Source organism: Balaenoptera acutorostrata, chromosome 11 (genome assembly GCF_949987535.1).
Source record: "Balaenoptera acutorostrata chromosome 11, mBalAcu1.1, whole genome shotgun sequence".
In the NCBI taxonomy this organism is placed as follows: domain Eukaryota; kingdom Metazoa; phylum Chordata; class Mammalia; order Artiodactyla; family Balaenopteridae; genus Balaenoptera; species Balaenoptera acutorostrata.
The window spans coordinates 48689288-48712305 of record NC_080074.1 but is presented as its reverse complement, the minus strand read 5'-3'; the positions used below and the strand labels follow the sequence as shown (position 1 = coordinate 48712305).

The window sequence follows — 23018 nt, the reverse complement described above, 5'->3', positions numbered from 1 at the left end:
TTTCTAATCTTGAAAAGTGCTTTTCCCTTTGGAGTTTGTAGGGTTCCCCTGACCATGTGTATGAATAACAAGCTTATCATTAGTGTCAAGGATGCTGCCCATTTTGGAAAGCTTTGTTTCTTGAGGAATAATGAGAAGGTTAGATTAGTTCTTTTCTGAAACCATCTGCAACTGTCTCAAGCATGGCAGCTGATTCCTAAGGACAGGGCCTGGGTAGCAGTAAACACCTGACATCTGCCATCTCTGAGCACAGCCTGTCACAGGAGAGTAAAGATAGACTGTGGGAAAGTCCCAAAGGCCCAGGGCAGTCTCAGCCAGTGAGACAAGTGACCCTGGCCTCCTAGCATAGCATCTCCTCCTCTCTGATCCCGGGCCCTAAATATAGTTTGGTCTTGGACTCCACCACTCTGGATTCGATCCTGCCTCCTTCTGAGTGTTGAAGGGTTCCAGACTATCCCTGTGACACCATCACGTTTTCTTCTTTAGCAAGAGCACCTTAGGTGTCAAGCTTTACTCTTGCAGTTTAATCTCAGCCTGATCAAAGAGAAGGCCTATTTTTAGTGGGCTTTTGTGCAGAGGTGTGTAGGAAGAGTTTACACACTCCAGGCACCAAAGGGGAAAAATCACCAGTTGAAAGATAACAAGAGGGGGATGCATTTTGGAGAAAGCTTTATTCAGTGGGGAGGAGCATGAGTTTTATGAGGTTAAGGGTCGGCTTTCTTTTTTTCCATTCATACCACTCTATCTCTCAGTTCTCTCCATTGCTATTTTGTTTCAAACCAGTGCCTCTGATTTACAAGAAATATGTACAACTTATTATATGTGATTGTTTAGTAGGGAGTATTGGGGGAAAATTGGCTCACTCTATGGAGAAAAATAAACCAGATCCCTACCTAACATTATAAAGATAATAGAAAAAAAGGGTGGGAGAATATTGTGACATGATGTGGAGAAAGATTTCAAAAAACTTTCAAAAACGTAAAACAAAAAAATGGATGAACTTGATTATATCAAAGTTAAGGATTTCACAGCAAACCATACCATGGACGCTTTTAACAGACACACAAAAAACTGGAAAAGACTATTGCAATGTCCAAACTTAACAAGGGTCTGCTGTCATTCTGGAATATAAAAGGGACTCCCAAAAACAAACAAGAAAGATATAGAATCTCCGTTAGATAAAAGGGCAAAGAATTTGAAAAGGCAGTTTTCAGAAGAGGAGTCCCCAAAGAATGAACAAGTATATGAAGAGATACTTGATGTCATTAATAAATCAGATAACTGTCATGCAGTAACCAGTAATGTATAATTGGCAGGTAAATATCAGTTAAACAGCAAGTAGGTGCCACTTTACACTTGTTAGACTGGAAAAATTAGAAACCTAGGTGATGCCAGGCACGCGGCAGGGAAGGGGCAGTGGAGATACGATGTGCAGTTGGTGGGGGGCTGCCAATCGGTGCCGTTATTTTGGAGCGCCATCTGGCAATAGCGGTCAGGTTAAATATATTCCCACCCTATGACCCAGTGACTCTGCTCATGGGTTTACTCCCCAAAGAAACTCCTACGGGGCCATAAAGGAACGCCTCTGAGGTGCTTACTGTGGAGGCGGGGGTGGAGGCAACCTGGGGAGTGGATAAGTCAGCTCCCAGGCATCTTAGACCATGCCAGACTTAGTGCTTGAGACGTACACAGGGAACTTGGGAGGATCTTAAAACATGGTATGGAGTGAAAAATAAACCAACAAAGAAACAGATGAAGCCTACAGTATAAACATTTACAGAAGTTAAGAACACTTGCACACAAAACAGTAACACACCTTTTGTAAGATTGTATGCAAAAAAAGGGCTTTACGTTAAACAAACTAAAATGGTTGGGAGGGCGAACAAGATTGGGGATGAAAGGAAGCAAACAAACAGACATACAAACAAGCAAACCAGCTGAACTTCAGAGGGCATTTTGATATTTACCTAGACCTGCAGAAGAGAGTGACAGATGGGTGAGGAGGGTGAGAGGGACAGATGTCCCACCCACCCAGTTTTAGCTAAAACTGTAGTTGCTAATGTTTCATGAATGATTATGAATAAAAGTCCAACTGGTGACATCATCCAGAACTGCACTAGTCCTCTGATGTTATCCTCCTGGACGTGCTGGAGAATGCATGAGGTGGAGGAATCCGTGAGTTTGCTTGGCCCACGGGGAGGAGGTATACTGATCCTATCCATTTTAACTATTTTCTCCTGAAAAATAAAGTACCAGATTATCCATCTAGAAGATACGGTTTATTTGTTTGGTCCTAAGTAAGACATATATAAAGGCCAAAGCTGGATCAGGTGTCTATCCATGGTCTAGCAGTTTATTGGCACAAACCCTCGCATAATATTTGGCAAAATCTATTGTCGTCACCCTTTGTATAAGCTACATTCTCAGAAAATTATTGTCATGCTAGCAATGGTGTTTAATTAATCTTACTGGTAAGAGCCATCCAAGGAATTCTCGAAGGGTGAAACTCAGGGTTTCCATCCAGTTTTTCTGGATTTGATATATCAGATCCTTTAGCATCGAGGGAGGCATGGTGATTAGTTCATAGCTTGTACACAGAATAAGAATTTCGCCAGTTGCTGGGTTCATCTGTTCTCTTCTAGTTCTGTTTCTTTCTCTGGCTTATCTCTCTTCATTAATCTCCTTGGTGGTTGTCTCATTTTCACCTTCCTGTTGGCCTAAGTCAGATTTCCCAATCTGATTATTTTTGGGCTCCGTAGTTGTTATGTCTGTCTGTCCTGTGCATTGCAGGATGTTTAGCAACATCCCTGGCCTCTTTCCACTAGATGCCAGTAACGCTCACCAGTGTGACAACCCAGAATGTCTCTAGACATTGCCAAATGTTTCCTGGGTACAAACTTGCCTCAGGTTAATAACCATTAGCTAGACAAAGAACTTGGGACACATCAGCATTTCTGTACAAAAGGTATCTTAGAAATGTTCTTATCCGCTAACAGGAAACAAGATACAACATTCCTTTTTGCTGCTTCTGTTAGGTAAATATCTAAAACTGGAAGTTCAGAAAAGATGGTTCCAGGTAACCATCTGGCCAAATCTACTTGTGGTGAAAGGAAGAGTTGGGCCCATTTTCTGAACTAATTCAGAAACAAAACACAAAAACTGACTCTCCACACAGAGTTAACAGGGTACTTAGGGCAAATGTGTTTTTTGTGCCTCTGTTTTCCAGGGTAATTGCTTCCGTTTTCTTTTTGCCACATCTAGGGTTCTCTAAGATTTGCAATAAGAGAACAATCCTGGTATTCTTGAATTGGTTTCTTTGACTCAATAGCCACTGCCGTAAATACTGTCCTAAAAATTAGGGTTCACAGAGCTAAGAAACACAGAAAGCATGCGAGGGGACTTCCCTGGTGGCGCAGTGGTTAAGAATCCACCTGCCAATGCTGGGGACATGGGTTCGAACCCTGGTCTGGGAAGATCCCACATGCCGTGGAGCAACTAAGCCCATGCACCACAACTACTGAGCCTGTGCTCTAGAGCCCACGAGCCACAACTACTGAGCCCACGAGCCACAACTACTGAGCCCGCGTGCCACAACTACTGAAGCCTGGGCGCCTAGAGCCTGTGCTCCGCAACAAGAGAAGCCACCGCAGTGAGAAGCCCACACACTGCAATGAAGAGTAGCCCCCGCTCGCTGCAACTAGAGAAAGCCCGCGTGCAGCAACGAAGACACAACACAGCCAAAAATAAAGAAATAAATAAATCTATGAAAAAAAGAAAGAAAGCATGCGAAAGGATTGAGGATCTACCTGAGAGTATTCCATAAGCCAAAATGAGGAAAATCCTTGCTTATTCCTATTGATACCACAGCACTTCAGAAAATGACTGATGCTGATCATATAGATGATGATTGTGAAGAGGAAAAGGAATTAGATTCTAATCTGGCTCCTGCTTAGGAATTTTCTACAGTTGTAGTTATTATTCCCCCTTAACTGATATACGACCAGGTTTAGGGAGATTAGATGCCCTAAGAGGGTCCTCCAACTGCAAACCAGAGGTGCTAAATCCTCTAGAATTATAGTGGAAAGAACAAAGGCAATTGATTTTTTTTCTAGTTCCATATTTTGATTGAGGAGATTGATACGTAAAATGGGTTAGGAGCAGAATTTACCACCATGATGATGAGGCCGGCTATTGTGGAGAATGAAGGTTTGAGAAAAACGCTGGAGAAAAGGAAGATGTGGTAGACATTGGGAAGCATATGAAACAAAACAAAAAAAGAAGCCCAAAGAGAAACGGCAAGCTTTCTGAATGAAAGAGCTCAGCATCCTGGAGAATAGGGGATCCCGATAAGCAAGTGACTAAAGTGGAAAGGGAGAAGTCCTTCTTTCTGCAGTTCGTAGTGAATCCACGGGGGCATCAATTCCTATGCGGGCCAGTCACCCACACAGTGCTGCCTGGGGCTCCCCGCCTTTTCACATAAACTCCCTCGGCTCCCCACGGCGGCCAGTGAGGTCAGAGAAGAGCCCATTTCACAGATGAGAATATGAGAGACAGAGGAGGGGGCCTCGTTCAAGTTCACAAAGCCACTCAGAGGGAAGTCACACACCGGGTTTCTCATCCTCATTCCATCACACCTGGGCTCAGCAGACTTTATGATAAGAAGGTCTCAGAACAATGGTTGAGGATTGAATCAATTTCTCTGGAGAAGGAGGAAGCTAGAGGGGAGACACTAAATAAGAGGGGTGTATAGTTAAGTGAGTCTTTTCTTTAAACTAATGGTAAATTATATATTTCTCCATTCTATTGAAAATATGTTTTCCAAAGCTTAGCTGAACTGGGCTGCAATGGATGCCTGGAGCTGTGGAGGCGATGCCCCAAGAAATAGACGGTACCATTAAAGAGGGGAGAGAGTAGCCTTCTTTGTTCTGGAGGGGCAGTCATCCCTAAATCCTTGGATGACAGAGAAAAAGCTCCTGGGCTTTTATCTTTACTGACCTGTGGATCCTGGCATCAGGGCAGAGTCATCATCTCTGGAGAACAGAGGGAGAATGCAGTAAGTAGGGCTTGGCCTCGTTGCACCTCTGGCTTGTGGATTACGTTTAATGCAGAGCAGAGCAGAGCCTGTTCTTGGAATGGATAAGCCCAAATGACTAAGCCGCTGGACGTTGTGACCATTCATCCAGCGGGTGGAAGTTTCCAGAGCTCAGGAGAAGATGGGCTAGGCAGGCAATACAATCAGGCACAGGAGAAGAAATCATTTTGTTTTTGCAACTTCAGTCTTTGTTGGGTAAAAACTCATTTAAGAGTGAAGAGAGAATTTCTTCATCTGATCTGGGCAACTGCTGGCTTGAATTTATAGCTGAATTCAACCACCTGGGCTCATTGAATGAGCCATTATTCCGTTTTCAGTGCAAGGAGGAAATAGAGGCCACCTCAAATTTTGATGAAATATTGAGGAAATTAAATAATTCTTTGCACAAAGGTGCATAAGGGATGGAGGGAAGCAGAGATAAATGAACTCTCCTGGTCCTCCACAAAATGTATGATTCTATTTGTGTATAATATATCACTTTGGATTTAGGAACACAAATTGATTATTTTTCAAAAGCAGCTAAGTAGAAACTTATTTGAATTTGAGCAACAGATAAAGCCAAAGAGAAGAGAATAGAAGATTTAAGTTGAAACATCCAAGAAAATAGCGTTAGGAGGCTGGGAGAAGGTTAGGGTTCCTGTGTTTTAGCAGCGTTGCATTGGGGCCTGATTGCATAGTCCATATATAATGCTTCAGGAACATGGGTGCCTTTCCCAGGTGCTAACACTATTGACCAACATAGAGAACCATCAACGTAGAGCATTTCTTCCAATATTATTACCTTTTAGTCCTTTGAGAAAAATTAGTTCAAGAAAATGTCATTGCTGTCATGTAGCTGGGATGGCCCAGTTGGATGCAATGTCTTGTAAAAATGTGCTAATGTTATAGCACATTATAACATTGCATAATGAGAGGAGCTGGGGAAGGAAGGAGAGGGTCCTGCTAACTTTCATCCGTCAGAAAAATGAAGAGGACCATGGCTAGGCTTCAAGTTGGAGCACTGCCCTCCTGTACACATGCATATAAGGTCCAGGTGGACTTGAGCAGGGAGGACCCAGAAAGGCCTCCAAGGCTGGAGAGACTTAAGCCTGGCTCCCGTGGGGCATCCTCCGGAATTCTGGGCAAATTGCTGGTAGATTCAGGGCCCTACAGAGAGCACAGCACAGTGTTGAAGTGCACTGGACAAGAATGTGGGCTCTTGAGTCAGATAAACCTGGGCTTGAACCCAAGCCCTGCCACTTCCTAGCTATGTGATTTTAGTCAAATTACTTCTCTAAAGCTTCTGTTTTCTTCATCTTTAAAATGGAGATAGGGACTTCCCCGGTGGTCCAGTGGTTAAGACTCTGCGCTTCCACTGCAGGGGGTGTGGGTTCCATCCCCAGTCGGGGAACTAAGATACCACATGCCGCGTGGCCAAAAAAAATAATAATAATAATAAAGAAAACATTGGTCTGCTAAGGTATATTATTTGGATAAAAGAATAACAACTAACATTGAGAAATGAAAGACTCCTTTAAAAAATAATAAAGTAAAATAGAGATAATAGTATATCAATTCATAGGATTCCTGTGAGGATTAGTGGGATTATCTGTTTTTTTTATTTATTTATTTTTTTAATAGCTACTTTATTTATTTATTTATTTATTTTTGGCTGTGTTGGGTCTTCGGTTCGTGCGAGGGCTTTCTCCGGCTACGGCAAGTGGGGGCCACTCTTCATCGCGGTGCGGGGACCGCTCTTCATCGCGGTGCAGGGACCGCTCTTCATCGCGGTGCGCGGGCCTTTCACTATCGCGGCCCCTCCCGTTGCGGGGCACAGGCTCCAGACGCGCAGGCTCAGTAGTTGTGGCTCACGGGCCCAGCTGCTCCGCGGCATGTGGGATCTTCCCAGACCAGGGCTCGAACCCGTGTCCCCTGCATTAGCAGGCAGACTCTCAACCACTGCGCCACCAGGGAAGCCCGATTATCTGTTTTTACACGCTATTGTGAACACTCAATAAGTGGTAGCAATTAGGGCTATTCTGTTTTTGAGCTTGTAGTCAGGCTTCATCATATGACAGAAATAGTGAGAGCGGCACTCATTAGCATGGCCTTCCAGTTAAAGTTGGGAGCTCCCAACAAACAGCCACCCAAGAACTCCTTGGAGGAAGTTAGTCAAAGTCCCATCCCCATCATACAGTCCTGGACCCCCTTAACCTCCCAGCTCCAATACCCTACTTCATCCCAAACAACCTGGCAGACACAGTAACTGGTCCCATGTCATGACACGATGGGGATTTTTGCTTTAAGAGTCTGAGTGAAACCGTTTGAAACCTTGTTATTTGGTTCCATAGCATTTGGTGATGCAGGTCTCATGCCCTCGTGGCTTCTCCGGTGTTCAAGACCTAAGAGTGGACGCAGAGAGAGACGGCCACGGCTGAGAGGGCATGGGGGACACAGCAGCTCCCATGCCCCTTCCCGCGAGGCTGGGAGGAGCCAGGCTGGATTTCCTGACACTTTGATCGCTCTGTAGGAGGCTTTGCCAATGCCTAGTGCTTTTAAAACTGTGGCAAGAAGTAAGCAACAGAGTTGGCAGGAGAAAATGTTACAGCCTGAAAGGTGGGACGGCTGAGAATCACTGGAGAAGGAACAAGACTAGGGAGACGAGGAGAACAGTAGGATGAGGGACTAAAGGGAGAAGAGAGAAAAATGAAGTCCCGAAGGCGAAAAGGAAATTAAAGGGAGATGGAGCTTTCTGATGCTGATGAGGCTTAAGAATTAGGAAACGATAAGAGTTCTAGAAAGTGGAGGGAGATGGTTAGAAAGCCTCAAACAAGGAATCAGCATTAGGAAGGGGCTTTTGAGGCATCGTATGATCCATCTGCCTGTCTTTATAACTGAAGAAAAGAAGAAAGGGAAAAAAAAAAAAAAGGAAGAGAGAATCTCTTGTTTCTCTATTGGCAAAACTAGGGGATTGGACCATGATCTATAAAGCCCTTTGCAAAGCTAACAATCTATGCATTTATAAGGCATATATATTTATATATTTAAGATTCCTTATTTGGTTAAGATACGTCCCTGTGGTCTGCGTAACTTCCATGAAAGTCACTTTGTAGTGGGTGGCGTGAATGTGTTTGATTTTCTCAGTTCTCAAAAAGTCAGGATCATAATGCCCTTCAAAGTTTTAAGTAGCTTATACAGTATGATCATTTAAAAAAAAAAATTGACCAGCCCCCAGGTATGTTCTGGAACTAATACTTGAACTTTTGGGAAAGTAAGAAGCTAGGCTAGAACCAGGTCCTAGAACTTTCTGGCCTTGCTTTGGGTGACTCCTCCATTTGCTCGTGGTTAAACTCTATGATATCCGTTTCCTTGGTATCCAGGTTTTCCATTAAATACAGCACATCAGGAGAGACTCGAGAACCAGCCGCAATGTTGATTCCGCTGGTCTCTGAGGATGTTTCTGTGTCAAGTAGAGGAACTGGCTCAGGGCTCACGGGATCCGGACTTAGGTCTACCAGGGAGGTGCGGCTGGGCTCCACGAACCTCGGGAGGCCCCACCTTTCTGGGGACTTGTCATTCTCATGAGGATCCTCCTCGGAGGCAAACTGGAGGAGGTTTCTCTCAGCTTTGGCTGGAACAGTCTGGGAACTGGGGTCCCTAGAAGGTGCCCCTTTCTCTGAAGGGAATGGGACTGACCCCACAGGGTCCTCCTGCTGCCCAGTCCTGCTCGGCTGAACCCCAGTGAAGTCAGAGCTCTGGATAGAGGCAGTGGAGTCGTGGTGGTCGTCCTCTGCCCTGGGCACCGCCGCTTCGGCTGCTGCCCCGGGGACCCGCGGCGTTTTGGTGGGGTAGCCCCTCACACTGGACGGTGGCGCCAGGCTGGCCTGTCGGATGGTGGGCAGCTCCCCCAGGCTGGTGTGCAGCTTGGGGCTCCCCTCTGGGGCGCAGGGGTGCTTCCAGGTGGCTGAGGCACGGTGGGGACTTCTCGAGGGCACGTGCAGCAGGTCCCTGGCTGGGCTGAGGTCGCCCGGGGGGAAGAACGTGGAGCTGTCGCTGGCCTGTCTCCTGTAGCTTCTCCTCCTGGGGCTGGAGGCGCGTTCGTGGGTGCTCAGGAACCTCTTGACTCTTCCAATCATGGAGCGGCGATGGCCATGCTTCTCATAATCCCACAGCCAGTCCTCGCCAGGCAGGTCGGACCCCGACAGCCTGAAACATACAAGGACAAAATGCAGGCAGAGCAGCTTCAGGGGCCTAACTTTGTGTTGGGGCCAGAGGCTCAAAGGTAAGGACTGAGTTCGGTATTTTCACATTACAGATTTTGAAAGGGAGGAGGGAGGGAGACTTTAACTTGAGATAATCTAGCAGAGGTTCTCAAACTTTGGGGTCACGGGACCCTTTTAAATTTCCGAAAAATTACTGAGTACCCTGGCGAGATTTGTTTATGTGGTTATAGCTGTTGCTATTTACTGTGTGAGAAATGATGACTGAGGAATATGAAAAAGCACAAGAATGTGCAAGTACACATTCCATTAATTAAGTGATGACATCACTACATAGCCTCTGGAAAATTCTACCGTACCCTCACAAAAGGACAAGAGTGAAAAAGGCAGATAACAGTTTAATGTTATTATGAAAATAGTTTTGACCTTAAGGACTTGCGTCTTGGGGTCTTGGTTCTTGGGGACTTCCAGAGGTCCCCAGTCCATATTTTGAGAATCACTGATCTAGAGACTTAGACATTAAAAAAAAAAAAAGATATAGCATGTGTTCTTTCTCCCTTGTTACAGGTGAACTAAAGTCATGTTTTCCCAGGACCCATATAACCCCCTAAAACAATGGATCACAGCTAAATTCAAGACAATCCAAACAACAGCTAACATTTACTGACTATGCACCTTGCATGTATTAATTCATTCAATTATCACAGTAATTGTGTATGTTAGTATCATTATTATTCACATTCTGCAGGTGAGGAAACTGAGGCCCTGAGAGATTCATTAAGGCTGTGTAGCTAGTGAGGGCTAAACCCAGAAGTCTGATTCCAAAGCCTTTGTTCTTAATCTCTTCTATTTAAAGTCTGCTACGTAGGTGTCAAGAGATGAGGTAGAGCCCAGCGGCAAAATAATGTGTAAAATACAGCCCTTGCCCAGAGGTCATGTGCTAACATTCCTGGTCCATGCTTTGCACTTCTGTACTTGTGGGAAAGAGTACATCCATGACGGTGGTGTGGACTTGCAATGCAGTTGGGCTCCGCTGGTGATTAAGTCTGATGGATTTGTTATTGCTAAGAATATCCTGTTGAATTTTTAACATTTGAGACATAAAACAAATAATCCCACCATTTTTAATCTTCTCCTTCAAGGCTGAAATAAAAGGATAACTGAGAAAACAGTAAGGGATATTGGTTAGTAAGGCAGGCTCCTGCCTCAGATTCTGTGGTTATTTGTCTCACATCTCTGTGGATATACAGTCTTAACGAAGTTCCAAGAAAAACTGCTTAAAGCCCTGCCCGTGACCAGGCCATCCTAGTCCAGTGTTCGCACTGACGTCCACGGTGACAAGATGCTTTAACCAGGTGCATTTTATGGGACATAAAGGGAAAACTTGGAACAGCATAATATTGGTGTAACCTGAAAGGGCAAAGTGAGCAGCCAAAGAAAACGTTGTTCCTCCATGTTTATGAATAAAAGATGGATGATTGAGATGATTAACTGGCTAAATGTCCTGGGATAGCATTCGATTACAACCTTGTGCTGTTATTCTAAAGCCTCGGCAGTGCCCTTGGCTACCAGATAGCCTTCTGGCCCACCTTCCACTGTTCACGGCTCGGATTCTGTTACATTGACTTGAGAAACGCAGACTCGTGCTTCAGCAGCCTTGGTGACCCTGCTTGTTGCATTTCATTAGGTCAGATCTCCAGTCACACTTCAGGAACCCATTTAGTTATGGAGGACACCAGAGCAGTTGGTCACTAAGATTGCTGTGCTGGATGTGCTCTGGGAATCCGAGGTGGAGCTGGCAATGTCTCTTTATAGGACAGGCCTCTGTCCTCCATTTGGGATCTTCACTTTTTATTTGGGATTTGTCTTCCTTAATTACTCTTTTTTTTTTTTAAAGGAATTCCTTTTTATTTTTATTATTTATTTTTATTTATTTATTCATTTTATTTTGGCTGTGTTGGGTCTTCGTTTCTGTGCGAGGGCTTTCTCCAGGTGCGGCGAGCGGGGGCCACTCTTCATCGCAGTGCGCGGGCCTCTCACTATCGCGGCCTCTCTTGTTGCGGAGCACAGGCTCCAGACGCGCAGGCTCAGTAATTGTGGCTCACGGGCCCAGCCGCTCCGCAGCATGTGGGATCCTCCCAGACCAGGGTTCGAACCCGTGTGCCCTGCATTGGCAGGCAGACTCTCAACCACTGCGCCACCAGGGAAACCCCTTAATTACTCTTTAAGGCACACAACCTTGTAAGAATGACAAAATCTTCTAGGAAAAAAATGTTTGTATTATCGTTACTTCAAAACTTCGTGAACCCTAAGGAAAAAACTTTCTAACTATGCACTGATGTAGTGGATATGTACACTCAACTGAGGCAAAGGATTAAGGCCTTGGGTCACACATTGGAGAAAAACAAACCAGTTGCAGAGAGCAAACTGCAAAAAGGCCAGTGATCTTGCTGATGTTCTACTGATTCACCCACTGACATCGGGCAGGACTGCCCATGAGGTCCTATTGCACCTTCCTGCCTCTGAGACTGTGGTGTGGGCGCATGAGATTTATCCACATACCCAACTAAATGCATTGAGCATCTGCCATGAACACATTTGTTGCATTAAGTTCTGTATAACATAATTTAGAAGGAGGGAGAAGGCATGTATATAAATAGCTAAATTGGGGGCAAAGTAAGTTGTTGAGCTGGTCTTTGACACTGCAAAGGAAACAGATGAGCAGAGAAGGGACAGAATATTCCAGGTGGAAGAAGTGACTTGAGCAAATTAGACAGCAGGGAACTTCAGGTGTTTGTGAGGAATGGGAAATACTCGGATTAGCGTACAGAATAGTGTCAGGCATAAAACTGGTAGCCTTGGACTGCGTCATGAAGAGTTATATACCAGGTAGAGGGATTAGGGCTTTACCCCAGAGGCAGTGGGCAGCTGTGGGTTGTCTTTGCGAGTGGAGGGCATAACTAGAATTGTGTCATTTGGTAGTCATGTCCAAGTGGGAAAAGCTACATGGAAAGCAACACTGTTGAGTGTTCTCATCCAGAAATGCTTTGGATAAGAAACATGACTTGGGAACTTTCTTTCTTTTTTTTTTTAATAAATAAATAAATAAATTTATTTATTAAAAAAAAAAACAAGAAAACGGGGAAAGGCAAAGGAGAGAATCAACAGACAAGAGACAGGTCTTGGCAGGGTGAACATTTTTAAAGGGTTATTAAGAAATAAGGCAAATAAAATGAATATTGATAGGAATGAAACAAAGAGGAAAACGAGAGGAGAGAAGGACTTCCCTGGCAGTCCAGTGGCCAAGACTCCGCGGTTCCACTGCAGGGGGCATGGGCTCAATCCTTGGTCGGGATCCCGCATCCCACATCCCGCATGACGTGTGGCAGGGCCAAAAAACAAAAAGCAAAAAAAATCAGGGGGCTAGCAACCTGGGGAGAAGGCGGACTCGAGTCCCAGAACCAGCTCCGGAGATTCTGCTTGGCCATGAAAGTTTTTAAAGGGGAAAAAGGGGAGGTAATCTCAATGACTTGGGAGCTTTCCACACCATTAGTCAGAAAGACCGTTAGTGGGTCTTTGGAAGAACACTTGGTGGTCTGTGACCTGGGGGGGCAGTTTTATGAATCTCATGCTGGAGTGATGAAGTCCTCCAGCTCTTCACACTATCAAAGTGCAGAAGTGAAACTCCCCAGCGTGACAGACCTAATGACCTTTCTTCCAAATGTTTCTGTGATGGAGGTTTCATTGCCAACACACAAGACCCAGCTCCTTTCTCTGGTTCCCAATAGGACAGCAGAAACTGTGGTTTGAGGACAAAATGGTTTAAGGCTGAAAACATGCGGAATAGAATACATTAAAGATTGTTTATTTCCCAGTTGAAAGGATGTACCTTTTAGGTCCTTTGAGACTTTCTGCTCCTCCTTATTTGATTTTTATTTTATTTTATTATATTTTAAAGGGAACTTTATTTGTTTATTTTTGGCTGCGTTGGGTCTTCGTTGCTGCACGTGGGCTTTCTCTAGTTGCGGAGAGCGGGGGCTACTCTTCATTGCGCTGCGTGGGCTTCTCATTGCAGTGGCTTCTCTTGTTGCGGAGCACGGGCTCTAGGCGTGCAGCCTTCAGTAGTTGTGGCACGAGGGCTCAGTAGTTGTGGTGCACGGGCTTAGTTGCTCCGCGGCATGTGGGATCTTCCCGGGCCAGGGATTGAACCCGTGTGCCCTGCATTGGCAGGTGGATTCTTAACCACTGCGCCACCAGGGAAGCCCCCTATTTGATTTTTAAAGACCTTTAGTATAGGATTAGTACAATCCTGAGGCCCAAATATAACACCACTTAAAATGCCCCAAAACAATTATAGCAGAAACATTGTATGATAGAATGTAAGCACCCTCATTATATTGCTATATTTTAGAGAAGATCAGCTGAAAAACCTACGTCTGATGTTCTGGAATTCACTCAGACTGAGATAGGCAGGTAATTAGAGACTGGAGGACGTACATGGAAAGTGCCATGCAGCCATTAGTGTCCAGCAGGTGGAATTTGAGAATTGCCTCTGTGGTGAGGAGAATGATTTATTTCGGGGGCTTGCAGAGCCAGGTTTACTGCTGCCTAGGCTGACCCCAGCTGTATGACCTTCGGAGAGTCACTTAACCTCCCTGTGGCTTAGCATCATACTTGATAAACTAATGACAACAATACTTACTTTACCTGCTTTACCAGGGTGTTTGGAAGTTCAAAAGGAATAATATACGTGGAAAAGCTTTGAAAAGTAGACGATATAAAAAGGACTCTGTCAATGACTGGCAAACTTTCAGAGATGGTTTCCAAATCATCATCGACTACACATGGTTAGAGGAAATAATAGTGTCTGTCCGAAGGTCACTCCCTTTTCTCCTTCAAGCGTGTCCTTTAAAAATGCTGCTACACCTCGAAGCTGCCACCTAACAATTAACATGTTGGAAGGGATGACTACAACAGTTGTTTATGGATGAGACTAGGGTACTGAGTAGATGGAGGGGAAATATAAGGATGGGAGGAAGCTGGGTTTTTTGAGAGAAAGAAGATAAGGCCAGTCAGGTGGTGGGACTGCCCTGACTTGCCTCCCAGTATTGTTTTTTGTGCCATTTGCAGACATTGTCAAATCCTTCAGTAAACATGGCACAATATAAATCGTCAATGCAGAAAAAGTGAGAATGAGAAAGGTTGTGGCACGTATTGGGCTATTTGTGAAAGGGAGGAGAAGTGTACGTGGCGGGAGAGAGAATAGATTATGTTAAGCTCGGCGGGCTAGTTGGTTCTAGTTGAGTCTGGAAGGAGGGAGAGCATGCATTATTTCTACAGGTCAAATCGATGTCAGGATTGGGATGTGTTCTTATTTCAATCTCAAGTGTTAAAAAAAAGACCCCCAATTTTCAAGATATCTATTGAGCACCTACAAAACCGTCAACCCCTCAGTCTCCCTTGCCAATGACTAATGTCTGAGGGCTCCAGCGGCTGTGATTTAATTAAGGCCTCTTGAAAAGCTGTTTGGATGCTCAGGGGTGCAGAAGAATACTTGTCACCTCCTGTTACTGTAACAAAGAAGAGGCAGGACACAGGACTGCAGAAGATGGCAGCCGACTTCCAGCTTCTCGGGGTGTGTCTGACATGGAAAGACCAAAACAGCCCCAATGACTTGAAAGATGTAATGTATTTTTTTCAAAGCAAGCTTTTTGCAAAGGAAACCCCTTCTCATTAGTGTCATCTAGTAACTATAGAGCTTCAAAGATTGAAGAATAAAACTAGATGATGCTTGTCTTTCCTTCTCTGTGGCCACTTTTAAAGTGGTATTTTGACAATTTAAATTCAAATAATAGGTCATTTTAACAGAACTGAAATGAGGAATTTAGGAAAATGATACTTAATACGATGAATTCTACTTCTCACATCAGATTTATTGTTTTCAAATTGCTTGTGTATTCAAAGTCAGGCGGCTGCCTTGGAGGAAGCCAGTAACTGCCTGAAAGTCCACTGGGGCAGAGGCACATGTGCAGGAGCCTTTATTCATGGGCAAAGCAAAATGTACTCTTCAAACCCATTAGAGGCGCACACTGTAATTTTTAACCTTCTGCACTACAGAATCACCGTCAAAGCTGTAGCCAGGGATTTATAAAATGAGTAAATAACCCTCATGCTAAGCCAGGAGGGGCGGGCTGAGTGTTATGAGAAAAATCCAGTGGACAGAACGTTGTATCCACCCAGCAACACTCCCCCCCCACCACCCCGAGCCCCTTCCCCCAGCGCCCCGCCCCGCCGGCTAGGAGAGAGTTTCAAGCTGTGGAGAGCATCACTGGAGGTTGTTGAGACCAGAGAGCTGGCCACCACCTACCCGCTGCCTCTCTGTTGCCTCTCTGATAGTTTGGACCAAGGATTATGGCAAATCTGGTTAAAGAACAAGCATATCTAGCCTCACATTACCATTTTGTTTCTTCTCACCTGGCCTCCATTGGCTGTCACAAAAAGAAATTGTGGCCCCACCTTTCCATACTCTTGTATCCTATGAGAGTTTTGTTAGAAAAGGAAAGTAAGCCATCTCTACCTCTCATACCACTTAGAAGGTGAAAACTAAGCACCAGTGGTGACCCCATGCCGGCAAATGAAAGAATCCCTGAGCAAGTTCTAAAATTATGAACTTAATGGACATTCATCTCCTTGGGAGTTTCCGTCTCTCCTTTCCTTTTTGGTACATTAAGTGAAAATCAATGTTCCAAGAATACGTTTTTGTTGAAGTTAGTGATTCAGAATTTGAGATATTTTTGGCTGTTTATGGCACAAGCATGCAATAGTGTCTGTGTGTGTGTGTGTGTGTTTGTGTGTGTGTATATATATAATCAGACTATGTTTCTTCTTGTAAAGTTAAAATATTTGAATATAGTTGGCTAAGAAGGGATTACTGAATAAAACATCCATCTAGAAGTATATTTAACCACACTTTAATAAAGTCTTTGCTTGCTTGAATATGTATTTTGATATATTTGAAGTATTATATCACTAAGAATACTTCTGACTGTACTGTAAAATCCTAAATGCTTTGTGCACGTTAAATACATATACGTTTCACTGCAAAAAAAGTACTGTATTATTCCTACATATTCTTAGGACCTTGGGAATGAAGATAGATATGTAAAAGTCATTATTTCTGGGTATGTGGTTGTAGTTTCACAGAACCAAATAAATCTTAAATTCCTCAACTCCTAACCAGGAGGAACTCTTACAAAAATTTGAATATTACTCCTCTTTGTTAAGTGGATCCTTAATTCACAGACCCATTCCTTAAGATCACTACCAACGTGAGGAAGTTTTGACATATTTGAATCATGGCAGAAAGGCCAATACAACAGTGTTGTATGAGCTGGACTGCAGTCGGCAGTTTGGGTTGCCAGGCTGGGAGCCTGCCTTTAGATTAGCAGGGCAGAGTGAGCACAGCCCCACGAAGACACCCCTCACGACACACTCAAGTGATCTATTTCATAAGCAGCTGCAGCCTCTCTCCTCCAGAATTTCGAATGCTTTAGCTGTTATGGATGGATATTTTGTTAGGGTTTTTCCAATGCCTTTAAGGAATTATTGCTGTTTGGATTTCCAAGACAGGATTTAAAGGGAGTTATGAGACTTCAGGTCTTTAATTTCCATGTGTTCCATTCCTCAGAGCCTTAAAAGTCTGTGCTAATGGATAATCCCAAGTATTTAAAAAATAATAAGAATTTTGGAGTGAACCCATGATGTTATAATGTGAAGACAAGCATTCTACCTCAAGCTAGCTGTGGTAGGTTGGGCCGGGACCTCATTTAAAAAAAAATTATTTTCAGCAATGTTGGCTTGAGTTTGAGCATTCTAGGTTTGTTTTGGTTAAGTGAGGTTTATCAAGCATAAGTGTCCACTGTTTCGCAAAGAAGACCTTTTTCATTTTAGGGCTTGTGTATGTTTTCCTGATATGCAACTTTTGGACAACTCTTCTTTTGGCTGCTTGTGGGTGTTTTCTTAAACTTGGTTACTAGTGTCTCCATGGTTAAGCTAATGAAAAGATTCCTTAACTAAAATAGCAGATCAGAAAGCATTCTATATTATGACAAAGAACAAACTAAAGAGCTTCAACTGAAATTATCTTAGGTGTGGTAATGGGAACAGAGTTCAAATAGGAAAGATTCTTTTTCATTGTTCAGTTAATTCATAGGCTGGTTTATTAAATGGAGATTAGTAGTTTATTACAATAATTAACATGGTTTATTAAATGCTTAAGACAAGTATATCTGTGAAAGCATTTCTATTCTGCGTGCTCAGTTCAGATTTTCAACTGGCCTTTTTTCATTCCAAGTGGTCATTCTGAAGTTGATTTTGTCTAATTGAGTGCTTTTTATTTATTTATTTTGGCCACACCATGCGGCATGTGGGATCTTAGTTCCCCCATCAGGGATTGAACCCATGCCAGCTGCAGTGGAAGGACGGAGTCCTAACCACTGGACTGCCAGGGAATTCCCTGAAGTTGATTTTTAACATGCCGCATACAAAGATTGGGAGATGGAACTTCAGCATTGGTTTGGTGTTAGAAATGATAAGATGCTCTTTTAAAACAGAAGCTTTTGGTCTTAGATTCATCTATTGTTTCTGCCAGCCCAGCAAACCATTCACCCTTCTCCTGGTAATAGCACCGTGATTTTTCTTAAGGTATCATTTACTCCATATGGCTGGTTGGGGCTGACCACACTCCTTGGTCCAAAGATGGACACACGAACCAACCTTAGCTAATCAAAATATTGTGTCTTCCTGTTGATAGTTATTGGTTCAGGAATGGGCATGTTAGCCAAGCCCAGCCAATCATAATAAATCCAGTACTTTAGTTTTAAGAGTTAGAAAAGAGATGTGCTCTTTCCATAGGATTTGCTGAGAAGATAGGTTGGACATCTGGAGCTGCTGGCTGCCATCTTGCCTTTCTGCTGTCAGGAGGGGAGAGCCTGCCTGAAACCTGAGCCAGTGGAGAGAAAAGTAGAACTGAGGGACAGGGAGGGCAATGCGGGTCTTGGTGACATATCTGGCCTCTGGATCCAGTCACACCCAAAGCTAGACTACTTTCTGAATGTGACCCAAGAAACCGCTTGTTGCTTAAGTTAGTTTGAGTTGGTTTTCTGTCATAGCCAACCAGAAACATCTTGTCTAATAGCACAATCATTGAAAGAATCGACACTAATGGATCAAAGAGGGCATTTCTGTGAATGCTGGCTTCCAAAAGCCTGAATTCCTGCAGTGACCTTTCCCGGACTGTGAGGCTCCCCTTTAGGGAAGCAGAAAGTCAAGATCAAGTGAGCTTTTGCCTAGTTGTTTCTTTGATCAATTGGTTCTAGCAGAGTCCAGTTAAACATCTCAGAAAAGCCTCCCCTAATAGACCCTGGCCTTTGCCTGTGCCTGGTCCATCCTGCTAGTAAATAGGCCATCTTAACTACAGGATTCTCTCTGACAACTGGTAACTTTTTGCTCCATTCTTTTTTTTTTTTTTAAAGTAGGTGATGAGTCTTTATTTATTTTTTAAAATCATAGACCTGTTTATTTTCACTAACATTTTGTGACTAGAACTAGAACATTTACTTCTTTTTTTTTTTTAATTATTTATTTATTTATTTATTTATGGCTGTGTTGGGTCTTCGTTTCTGTGCGAGGGCTTTCTCTAGTTGCGGCAAGTGGGGGCCACTCTTCATCACGGTGCGTGGGCCTCTTCACTATCGCGGCCTCTCTTGTTGCGGAGCACAGGCTCCAGATGCGCAGACTCAGTAGTTGTGGCTCATGGGCCTAGCTGCTCCGCGGCACGTGGGATCTTCCCAGACCAGGGCTCGAACCCGTGTCCCCTGCATTGGCAGACAGATTCTCAACCACTGCGCCACCAGGGAAGCCCCTACTTCTTTTTCTAAAATTAATTAATTAATTTATTTTGGCCGCATTGGGTCTTCGTTGCAGTGCGCAGGCTTCTCATTGTGGTGGCTTCTCTTGTTGCGGAGCACGGGCTCTAGGTGCACAGGCTTCAGTAGTTGTGGCACGCAGGCTCAGGAGTTGTGGCTCACGGGCTCTAGAGCGCAGTCTCAGTAGTTGCGGCACACGGGCTTAGTTGCTCCACGGCATGTGGGATCTTCCCGGACCAGGGCTAGAACCCGTGTTCCCTACATTGGCAGGCGGATTCTTAACCACTGTGCCACCAGGAAAGTCCCTTCTTTCTTTTTAAATAATTTTTATTTCTTAGGCCATGCCGTGCGCATGTGGGATCCTAGTTCCCTGACCAGGGATCGAACCCGTCCCCCCTGCGTTGGAAACGCGGAGTCTCAACCACGAGCCCGCCAGGGAAGTCCCTTTTGCTCCATTCTTAAATACCCTACCTCCTGGTTTCCTCTCAAGAGTTTTATTTTCTTTCCCAAATTTCCAAGGTTAGTTTAATATGAAAAATAGCTTAGATTTGTTTAATCTTTCTGTGCCTCAGTTTGACATCCACAAATAAGAAATCTGTACTAGTTGATAATAATGCTCTACATTTATATCTAGAGTGTTTTTATGCTTACCATCTTGTTTAATCTTCCCAGTAATCATTTGGGTTATGTATTTTCTCCAAGGTCTTGTAAATTCCTAATGCTATGTTTCTGTATTTAGAAATAGGAGAAATACATATTTTAATACTTTCTAAAGAACATGGACACTTGCAAAGGAATGTAAAATTATGATGATTAGGATGAATATGTAGATCAAGATAAAAATCTTGAGGACCAAAATAAATTATCATTTTAACCATCATGCAAAAACAATTCAATGGACATTAGAAATGGAAAACAAGTGGTACTTGCAGTCCAAATAGAGTCATCACAATGATTCCCCGGCCCTATCAATGGTGCTGGTCTCTTTTCTTTTACAAGGCAGATCTTCAAATACTTTGCATTAATTAATGACGGGGGGAGTGGAGGGGAAGTTTAAAGCTTACTCAGTGATCTAAAAACAAACTCACAGAAAAACCTCTTCTATTAATTTTCAAAATTGAGAAGGTTGCCAGATATCCATGAAACTGCCACTGCAGAATATATTGGGTTGGTCAAAAAGTTCCTTTGGTTTTTAAGTAAAAATAAAAGACACATTTTCATTTTCACCAAGATCTTTATTGGTCATCAAATAAACATGCGGTCTTGCATTATCCTGATGGAAGATTATGCGTTTTCTGTTGACTAATTCCTGATGCTTTTTGTTGAGTGCCACTTTCAGTTGGTCTAACTGGGAGCAGTACTTGATGGAATTAATCATTTGGTTTTCCGGAAGGAGCTCATAATAGAGGACTCCCTTCCAATCCCACCATATACACAACATCACCTTCTTTGGATGAAGACCGGCCTTTGGTGTGGTTGGTGATGGTTCATTTCCCCTGCCCCACGATCTCTTCTGTTCCACATTATTGTACAGTATCCATTTTTCATCGCCCGTCACAATTTGTTTTAAAAATGGAACATTTTCGTTACATTTAAGTAGAGAATCGCACACGGAAATACGGTCAAGAGGTTTTTTTCACTTAACTTATGTGGGACCCAAATATCAAAGCGATTAACAACCAAGCTGGTGCAAATGATTTTCAACGCTTGATTTGGATATTTTGAGTATGTGGGCTATCTCCCGCGTGGTATAACATTGATTGTTCTCAGTTAGTGTCTCGATTTGATCGCTGTCAACTTCAACTGGTTTACCCGACCATGGAGCATCGTCCAGCGAGAAATCTCTAGCACGAAACTTTGCAAACCACTTTTGACATGTTTGATCAGTCACAGCACCTTCTCCATACACTGCACAAATCTTTTTTTGCGTTTCAGTTACATTTTTGCCTTTCTTGAAATAATAAAGCATAATATGCCGAAAATGCTGCTTTTTTCCTTCCATCTTCAATATTAAAATGGCTACACAAAAATTCACCAATTTTGGTATTTTTAAAATGCACACTGTTATGACAGCTGTCACAATACAATCTAACAAAATTGTTTTGAATGGGGGCTAAAGACAACTAGGTGCTACTTAGAGCCATCTTACGGAAAAAACCAAACGAACGTTTTTGCCAACCCAATATTACAAAAGGTTGAGAAGTGCAAACAGCAGGAAATTGCTGTTTATGGAGACTGAGCAGTCTGCTGAGGTAGGGATGAGTACCTTGGTCTGGAGGAGTTCCTGGATAGGAGGGCCCAGGCTTAGCAGGCATCTAGAAGCAGAAGCAAGGAGTAGGCAACCTTCACCAAGCTGTGCTTTGAGGGCAGCAAGGTGAGCGTCCCGGCTCGGCTCCTGCATCATCTCATTATTTGCCACAATTCCTGAGATTCCACTTTCAGTCATCTTTTTCTTTGGGTCTTGAAGGGGTTTCAGCCTCAGAGGTTCTTTTGGAGGAGCACCCCAAACCATTATTTTTGAGTATTAGGAGACATTGAGCTAAAAATAAAGCCTTATAGGGATAGGATTGAAGCTAGATATTCTCATAGTAGTATTAAAAACAAGACAACAGGCCCAAAATAGAGTCACTTATGCTAAGCCCCATGTCACCAAACAGAGACATAGTTTCGGTTCTTCCAGAAATGGAATCTTAAACCAATCAATCAGGATTTGCCTGATCAGCACTACTTAGGTAGTCTGCCTTCTAGACCCCTGCCACCTCCTATAGGAAAGTGACCTTGCAATAACCGACCCACTTTTTTGCCTGGTGTAACGGCCTTTTTCCTGCCCCCTTCTGCCTACACAAGTCTTTCACTTGTATAGCCCCTTGAAGCTCCTTTCTCTTTGCTAGATTGGATGCTGCCCAACTCATGAATTGTTGAATAAAGCAGTAAGATCTTTAAAATTTACTCAGTTGAATTTTGTTTTTTAACAGTAGAGAAAGAGGAGGGCTGAACTGTATGGGGGGAAGAGAAAGAAGGTCACAGGTGGCAACTTTAGACACGATCTCACTTCACAAATCTGCTTAGAACTGGCCTCAGGGAAAAATGAACCATAGTTTTGCCAAAAAGTTATAAGAAAAACCCTGTAGAAGTTTTTCCTTTTTCTGTAATTTTTTGGAAGGGCTCTTTTTACTTTTCTAAATTTGTCCATACTTTTCTCTTTAAGTTACTTGGAAACTGTAGCATCTGCCTTCAGCAAATAAACTTCCCCCACATTCACACATTTCTCCAAAGTCAGATACATTATCAGATTTAATAAAATTATTCAAGAACTGTGCATGATTTACTGCAGGCCTCAGCCCGTTTATTTAAAGCTCATAGTACATAGGGACAGATTGTTATGTTAAAACAACTGAACAGACACTGGCTTGTATACTAAACAAGTCAGTTTGATCAAAATATAATCTTAGAGTAACACTTGATAAAATTTATCTTAAGGCTTGCTTGTCTCAAAATAGTCTAACACAGTGCCTACACATGGTATATACTCAACAAATACTTGTTAAGATGCATTTCATTATGATAGTCATAATTAAATAATAAACAACTGTATAATTAAAATAGTAAACTACTCTTCAAGTTGGAAGGAAAAAAAGAGGATAGTTTCACAACTACTGGAAAATTTGCTGTGGTATAAAAGCAAGGTAAAATGCAAATTACCTCAAAACACACATATACACACACTATATTTAAATCAGAAACTACAGTCTCTTTAATTTCTCACTCTCTTGGACATATTAATTATGTCTGAAAATTTGA

At 43.2% G+C, this 23018-nt stretch overlaps 1 protein-coding gene and 1 long non-coding RNA gene across 10 annotated transcripts in view; one reads left to right on the top strand and one right to left on the bottom strand.

Annotated features, from left to right (window-relative positions):
* Positions 1-23018, top strand: part of LOC130709183 (uncharacterized) — a 101687-nt gene that overhangs the window by 20315 nt on the left and 58354 nt on the right. The window lies entirely within an intron of this gene.
* Positions 5032-23018, bottom strand: part of BEST3 (bestrophin 3) — a 43026-nt gene continuing 25039 nt past the window's right edge. For 5 of the 9 annotated variants that reach the window (XM_007195030.2, XM_007195034.2, XM_007195035.2 and 2 more), the window contains one exon: positions 8223-9277. In XM_007195030.2, the coding sequence (XP_007195092.1) occupies positions 8356-9277 (922 nt within the window). In that variant the 3' untranslated portion in view covers positions 8223-8355. Of the gene's footprint in view, positions 5219-8222; positions 9278-18987; positions 19167-19868; positions 19947-21166; positions 21533-23018 lie in introns of those variants that run through there. The other 4 variants (XM_007195036.2, XM_007195037.2, XM_057556094.1 and 1 more) reach the window with 4 other exon arrangements.